Source organism: Mirounga leonina, unplaced genomic scaffold (assembly GCF_011800145.1).
Source record: "Mirounga leonina isolate KUSES-001 unplaced genomic scaffold, KU_Mleo_1.0 Mir_150, whole genome shotgun sequence".
NCBI lineage: Eukaryota > Metazoa > Chordata > Mammalia > Carnivora > Phocidae > Mirounga > Mirounga leonina.
This window is the reverse complement of record NW_023270374.1, coordinates 24,528,219-24,535,818: the sequence shown is the minus strand read 5'-3', so window position 1 is coordinate 24,535,818 and position 7,600 is coordinate 24,528,219. Positions and strand designations below refer to the sequence as shown.

At 54.9% G+C, this 7,600-nt stretch overlaps 1 protein-coding gene across 1 annotated transcript; it reads left to right on the top strand.

Annotated features, from left to right (window-relative positions):
- Positions 1–2,044: 2,044 nt before the first annotated feature.
- SLC52A3 (solute carrier family 52 member 3) lies at positions 2,045–7,012 on the top strand. The gene is made up of 4 exons (XM_035005682.1): positions 2,045–2,611; positions 4,022–4,527; positions 6,185–6,308; positions 6,800–7,012. Exons 1-4 carry the CDS (start codon positions 2,045–2,047, stop codon positions 7,010–7,012), a joined length of 1,410 nt encoding a protein of 469 aa, XP_034861573.1.
- Positions 7,013–7,600: the final 588 nt, after the last annotated feature.

The window sequence follows — 7,600 nt, the reverse complement described above, 5'->3', positions numbered from 1 at the left end:
CTGTACACTTGGCCACTGTTTTGCTGTATATAAAATCAGTAGCTTAAACAAGAGAACAGCTTTTTTACAACGCAAACAACATTGAACAAACAAAAGAGGTCAGCGGCAGGCAGAACAGAACCAGTATGGCAACTCCGTGCCACAAAGCCTTAAGGTCTAATCTCCCTCTAGCCCCCACACCATCCTTCTTAGCACAAAACGACCACTGGGGTTCTGGCCATCACATCTGAGTTCCAGAAAGCAGGACAGAGGAAGGACAGAAAGGTACGCTCCCTCATCTTTAAGGAGACTTTTTGAAGTTCCTCACAACCTCACTGGCCTGGCCTCAATCGGCTGGCTGTGTACCACTGCAAGGGAGGCTGGGAAAGGTACTCCTTTAGCTCAGTGGCCATTTGGCCAACCAAAAATCTGGTCTCCGTGACAACTAAGGAAAAAGGGAAGAGTAGGTAATGGGAAGCAGCTAGCAGCCTCTGCCTTGGAATATCATTCAACCTCTACCTTTTTGTCCTTCCCTGTCATTTCACTCATCAGAGGCAGAACTCTGCCTGCGTTGGGGCAGGGCAGCTCTTTTTTAGTGGGATTCTGCCTGTTCTATGTCACAGTCTGGTCTCAGGTGGGAGTGAGCAGCCAAGAAGCTGCGCACGACTGAACGGGGCGGGGGCGGGCAAGGGTCCTCCGCATGCAACAGCTGCCTGGAGCTTCCCTCCCTGGGTGCTCTCGGTGGGGGGCCCAGAGCCAGGCCTGTCCCGGGCTGTTAGTCAGGCCGGCCTCAGAGGTGAGAGACAGAGCTTAAGCCACCTGCCTGAGTCCTCTAGACAGACTGTGGTGGAGCAGGATGGAAAGCAGGTCAGACTGCACTCTGCTCAGTGGAGGAAGGAAGAAAGGAGTTCATCTGCGGCTGAGTCAGTTCTGTGTATGGAACCCGGAAAGGAGCTGCTGAGGTTGGGACTTTCCCAGGTGAGGCCTAGCCACAGGGATGCTTTGGCAGCTTCCAGAAGAGAACGAGGTTAGACTTGGGGGCAGGGGGTGGTCAGGAGGCCAAAAGCTGCAAGGGACTGGTTCCAAATCCCACCTCCCCAGACCCCACCCTGTTTCCCGTCTCTAAAAGGAAGGGCTTGGCCCCATCAACATTTCTCTCCAAAATGGTGCCTTATGGGAAACTTTTTTTTTCCTTTTTAAAAAAATTGCATTAATTTTAGTCATGTATTAAATTTAGTCATGTATTAATTTTCATGTGAATTGGACAAAAACAACCATGTCACCAAACCCGGCATTTCACCATGAGGGTGATAGCTAGCCCTCAGTGAGTGCTTACAGTGCGCCAGACCCTGTTTAAAAAACATTAGCTTATTAACATTAACATATTTGCATATCATTACAATCCATAAAGTCAAGACTGCCCTCTCTTTACAGATGAGGAATAGGAGGCACAGAGAGGCAATGTCACTTGCCCGAGGTCACCCTGCTAGCCAGGGGCAGAGCTGGGTGCAAGCCCAGATCTTTTTGTATGTTTAAGGTTTATTTGTACCTTATCCTCTGAACTGTTCACATCCTTTGCCCATTCTTCTATTCAGTCTTTTTGTTCTTAATTTCTACAAACTCTTTACATAAGAGGAAGGTGATCCCTTTGTCTATGATTTACATTGCAAATATTTCCCCCAGGTGGTCATCTTTTGATCTTACTGTTGGTATTTCTGACCTTTTCTCTTTTTTTTTTTTTTGAAGAAGGTGTTTTGTTGTCGGATTACTTTTGTTTTAATATTTATGCAGTTATATGTGTCCAACTTTTCTTTGATGGTCTCTGGAATTATGAGCCACAGTTAGAGAAGCTTGCCCCTCTGGAAAGGTTAGTTATAAAAGAATTTGTCTGTGTTTTCCTATCATAAAAAGCCAACTTGTTCACGAGAAGGGGAAAGATCAGGGAAAACGGCATACTGTTTTGACAGACGGTGACCCTGATATTGCTCACCTGGCATTTTTGTCCACGGTTCCCACTGCAGGCTGATCTGGGAGGAGGCAGCTTCGGCACAGGGCAGACATCATCATGGCCCTCCTGGTACACCTGCTGGTCTGCACCTTCGGGATGGGCTCCTGGGTAGCCATCAACGGGCTGTGGGTAGAGCTGCCCCTGCTGGTGACAGAGCTGCCCGAGGGGTGGTACCTTCCCTCCTACCTCACGGTGGTCATCCAGCTGGCCAACATCGGCCCCCTCCTAGTCACCCTGCTCCATCACTTCCAGCCCAGCTGTCTTTCCGAAGTGCCCATCATCTTCACCGTGCTGGCTGTGGGCACCCTGGCCTGCACCCTCTTCGCCTTCCTCTGGAATGTCACCTCCTGGGTGCTGGACGGCCACCACAGCATTGCCTTCATGGTCCTCACCTTCTTCCTGGCCCTGGTGGACTGCACCTCTTCGGTCACCTTCCTGCCTTTCATGAACCGGCTGCCCACCCGCTACCTCACCACCTTCTTTGTGGGTGAAGGACTCAGCGGCCTCCTGCCTGCCCTGGTGGCTCTTGCCCAGGGCTCGGGTCTCACCACCTGTGTCAACGTCTCTCAGCCATCAGACACCACCCCAAGCACTGAGACCACCGGGAAGACTGTCTTCCTACAGGTACCGGACATGACCCATTACAGTGCTCTGTGCTTGGTCACAAGGAAGACCATGCAGAGGGCTTGTGTTTCCTAGATGTTGGGTAGACCGGTGTTCTCGACCTGGCTGCACATCAGATCACCTACCCGGGGGGGCTACTGAAACACAGCGGTGGGCCCCACCCCATCCAGCCAGTGAAAGAAACTCTCTGGGGCGTGGGGCTTCTCAGAGACCCTTGAGGTCCAAAGTGTTTTGGAATCTGGAGTTTCGGACTTTAGAACACACCTGTCCTGGTCTGCAAGAGCACTTGTGACCCAGCAGTCCAGCACAGTGACGTCACTGCCTACAGCCCGGGGGCCATTCCTGCCCAGTGGGCACGTCAGGCTGTAGACTACCTCCGTTCAAGTGTGGCTGCCAACTGAGGCATGAAAAAAATCCGAACTTTCAGAGCTTTTTGCATTTCCAAATTGCAAAACAGGGATGGTGAACTTGTATTTATTCAAAAGTCTTCAGGTGATGCTGAGGTACAGCCAGGGCTAAGAACTGTAGACTTTATTTTTTTTAAGATTTTATTTATTTAGTTGAGAGAGAGATCGTGTGTGCATGAGAGAGAGAGCACAAGCAGGGGGAGCAGCAGAGGGAGAGGGAGAAGCAGGCTCCCCGCTGAGCAGGGAGCCCAACGCGGGGCTCGATCCCAGGACCCCGAGCCAAAGGCAGACGCTTAACCGTCTGAGCCACCCACGCACCCAGAACGGTAGACTTTAACATTGCTTCAATGCTTCGTGTTGTTAAGACGTCCAACTTTTCTCCACTGTGTGGACACTTGTGAAGTTGGACACTTCACATAAGGCCTGGCATCGCCCAAACCACAGAGGTCCAGCCATGGGTGCAAACCCAGGGGTTCCAGGGCCACCATATCCTGAGAGCACTCCACTTTTAAGTGTTTGATTTAGTTGAAGACATGTAAATATTTTGAAATTTCACATGCATAGGTCTAGAGGCCCGGCATCTGCTAAGAAGGGATCTGGCCACACCAGGCCCCACAGGGCAACCTCAGGAGGGGCTGCGGTCTCCGGCCCTGGCGGGCGGCAGCGTGAGAAAAGGCATAGCTTCTGAGTCTGAAAGAAGCCACATAGCCCCCGTGAGCCTCAGGGAAGACGAAGCGTTCTGACACCCCCAAGCCCTCCAGAACTGGGGCTGATGGTGCCCACTGCCTGGGGCCGCGAGGAGGCACGCACGGGCTGACCCAGGCGAAGTGCCGTCCGAGCGCTGGGCATTTCTGATCACTGCCTGAGGAGTTCTGTGTGTGTTATTCGGCCCTTACTTACTAGCAATGCCTGCTATTTATTGGATATGATTATTAATATTGCTGTTACCTGTGTCCCGACATCCCCCGGGGATCTGCCTGACCCTGGTTTTGTCTTTCCCCAGGGAGCTAACAGCACTTTGGTGTCTGACCTGCCTGGGACGACACGTTCCGCCGTCCATCTGGAAAGCCGCTACCTCCCGGCCAACTTCTCGCCCTTGGTCTTCTTCCTCCTGCTCTCCTTCATGATGGCCTGCTGCCTGGTTGCTTTCTTTCTCCTCCAGCGTCAGCCCAGACCCAGGGAATCTTCCATAGAAGACCTCCTCACCTCCCAGGTCACCCTCCACTCCATCCGGCCACGGGAAGGGGAGGACCTGGGCCCCCCAGACCCAGGGGCTAGCAGCAAGGCCCAGGGGCATCCAGAGGAGAAAACGGCCTCCGACCGCCCAGCCCACCTGGCCTTCATCTACGTCCTGGTGGCCTTCGTGAACGCGCTCACCAACGGCGTGCTGCCCTCCGTGCAGACCTACTCCTGCCTCTCCTACGGGCCTGTTGCTTACCACCTGTCCGCCACCCTCAGCTCCATGGCCAACCCTCTCGCCTGCTTCCTCTCCATGTTTCTGCCGCACAGGTCTGCCCCAACTGGCCCTGGGGAACTCTTGTTGGATGCATTTCATTCCAGAATCAGAATTCCAAACCCCAACTGTCAGGTTCTGCGTATAGAACATGGCTTTTAAGGCTTGACTGCCTGGGTTCAAATCCCAACTCGGCCACTTCCTAGCAATGAGGTCCCGGACAAATCACTTCACCTCTCTGTGCCTCAAGGATACTTATCTGGAAAATGGGGATAATAGTAGTTCTCCCTCCTAGGATTGCTGGGAGCATAAAATGAGCTAATTTGGTAAAGATTTTTAGAGCAGTACCTCTGCAGGGCAGGTCCAGTGTAGGTGTTGACCAGCCACTGGGCCTTGAGGAGGAATGCGCAGGCAGGAGCTGAGGTTCCCATTTACAAGTGGGAACCCTGAGGCTCACAGAAAGGGTCTAATCCCATGGTCTATTTCCCTGGACTTCAGCCCTGTCCTCCCGCCTCCGGCTCACTCTGGCTCCTTTACAGCGGCAGATCTGGAAGAGTGGCTAAGCAAATTGACAAAATGCAGATTGAGCCAGCCTACATTGGGACCTGAGATTTCAAATTTTAGTACACAACCTAAGTGGCTCCGCTGCAGGGGTTCAGACCCTGGGAAGGGACACACGGACTTTGGGGTCGTGAAACTTGAGGGCCCACAACCTCCCAGCCAGCTCTCTGCCCTGCCTGCCCTCACGGGCCTCTCTGACCTGCTCACGCCCCCTTCCCCAGCTCAGGAAGGAGGGAGAACGAGAAGAGGAGAGTCAGACAGAAAATGTCACATTGCCAGAAAGCTGAATTTTCTCCCTTCGGGATTGAAACTGTGGAAGGAGGCTGGAGATTTCTGGGGAAGCAGAAGCACAGTCCACAGATGTGTGGAATAGGGAGCGCCCAGAATGTTAGAAATACCCAGTCTGTAAGACAGGAGCTCTAAGAATCTCAGAGCAGAAAGAGTCCTTAGAGGCAGGGCCAGGCCCTCCACTCCCATGCAGGACCCCAGGCAGTCTTGGTGTTCTGAAGAGCGTGCGCAGGGAGGCCCCAGGGGGATGACCTCTAATGAAGGACAGTGTCCTCCATTGTCATAGTAGAGCCGACGTGGGATCCCAGCCAGCCATCAGGGCCCCTAGATCACGTAGACCTCATGCTGTAGATGACACCGGAGGGGAAGGGGTCAGCTGAGGCTCACAGCACTGCCTGCAGTGCAAGGCTGCAAGCCACATCCTTGTCCCCCCCGGCTTCCTGGCTGAGGTTGGGCATGTTGCAGGAGGAAATGGGAGCTGGTGGAACAGCGGGTGGGGCCCCGGGCCAGGCCCTGCGCATTCCGTTCCACAGGTTCCGGTGGCCCTGCCCAGCTCCTCGCGCTGGTGAGGAAGCAGGCTCAGGGGCCAGTCTCGCAGCTTCAGGGGGAAGGGGAATCTGAACCAGGTCTCCGTAGCACCAGAGTCCATTCTGTTTCTCCTGCCATGAATGCTCAGGGTGACTTAGACCAGTTTTGCCCCTCAGGAAGCTCACTGACCTGCTTGAGCCAGGTGGCCTGGAAGTTTCCATGTGGATCTGACCTCTAACCCTAGAGACACTGACCATTCTACGCGGCGCCCCAGGGTAGGGGAGGCAGAAGTCAGGCTGCTCACCTCCTCCATTCTCCTCCTCTACTCTGCCCTAGGTCTCTGCCAATTCTGGGGGTCCTCACGGTGCTCGGGACTGGCTTCGGGGCCTACAACATGGCCATGGCCGTGATGAGCCCTTGCCCCCTCATGCAGGGCCACTGGGCTGGAGAAATCCTCATTGTAAGTATCTGGCCTGTGCAGCCTCCTCCTTCCCTCCCCCTCGCCTAGCCAAGGCGCTTTCTGTTGGCCAAAGTCTTTGTGTTTGCGCCCCGAGGAAGCCCCAGGTGGGGTTGGGCAGGGGGAGGGATGCTTGTCCTTTAGGAATGGAGGCTTAGGAAGGTAAGGTGGCTGGTCCAAGGTGACATTCCAGCCTCTCCGCTGAATGCCACACTCTCCCTGCCATGTGTACCTCAGCCCTGGCTTTCTCCCAGATGCCCTTGACTTGATCACGGGGGGCACCAAGGCTACTGGGTTCTCCTTTGCCCTGGGCCGGGGTGTCAACTCATGGGGCCCTCTTAGCCCTAGGGGGTCACCCCCAAAGACTCTTGAACTTAAAGGTTATTCCATGGGGTTCCCTTAGCCCACTTAGGTCACCCTACAAGCATCCTTCTCCCCTGGGGCTCACCCCAAAGTCGCCTTCACTCTGCATCTCTGCCACCCGTTCTCCGCAGGTGGCCTCGTGGGTGCTGTTCATTGGCTGTCTGAGCTACGTCAAGGTGATGCTGGGCGTGATCCTGCGCGACCGCAGCCGCAGCGCCCTCCTGTGGTGCGGCGCGGCGGTGCAGCTGGGCTCCCTGCTCGGAGCTCTGCTCATGTTCCCGCTGGTCAACGTGCTGCGGCTTTTCTCGTCGGCCGACTTCTGCAACCTGCAGTGCTCCGCCTAGGACACCTGGCGCGGTCCAGGACAGCGCCCTGAGCCGCCCCCGTTACTAACACCTGGGAAGTTGAGCAGGGCACATGCCCAAGGTCCCAAGGGCAAGGGTGGAGAACGCCACAAGGCCCCCCGCGGGACCTGGAAGTGCAGAGCACAGCCCTCCCCCACTCTGGGTCACAGTGCCCGCAACTCCATTGCCGAACGCCTCCGGACCGTTGAGAGAGAGCAGGTTTGCAGCACCCAGCTGGAGGCAGGCTCAAGGGTGTCAGAAGCGCGACCGCTGAGAGGGTGAGCTAGCCCTCACAGGCTGTGGGACCTCGGGGAAGTCACTTATTTCTCTGTGCCTCGGTTTCCTAAAATGGGGATTATGATAAATAGCACCTACCTCAGAGGCTTAGCTCGGGGATATAGGGGAGAAGCGCCCAGCATGTAGCAAGCCCTCTTGGGCCATTTCCTGATCTGCTGCCCGAAAGAAATAACAAGGGACAATCTACACAACGTAGAAGTGGCCAGGGTGGTTGAGAGATGACCCCTGCCCCATTTCCTTTTTCCCACTCTCCTCGCAGAGAAGCTTCTAAAAGATGGCAAACGGTGGGAC

Coding starts and splice junctions, on each gene's coding strand:
- SLC52A3 (XM_035005682.1), top strand. CDS start 2,045: ATGGCCCTCCTGGTACACCTGCTGGTCTGCACCTTCGGGATGGGCTCC. Junction 2,612..4,021: donor GGAAGACTGTCTTCCTACAG/GTACCGGACATG, acceptor GTCTTTCCCCAG/GGAGCTAACAGCACTTTGGT. Junction 6,309..6,799: donor GGGCTGGAGAAATCCTCATT/GTAAGTATCTGG, acceptor CGTTCTCCGCAG/GTGGCCTCGTGGGTGCTGTT.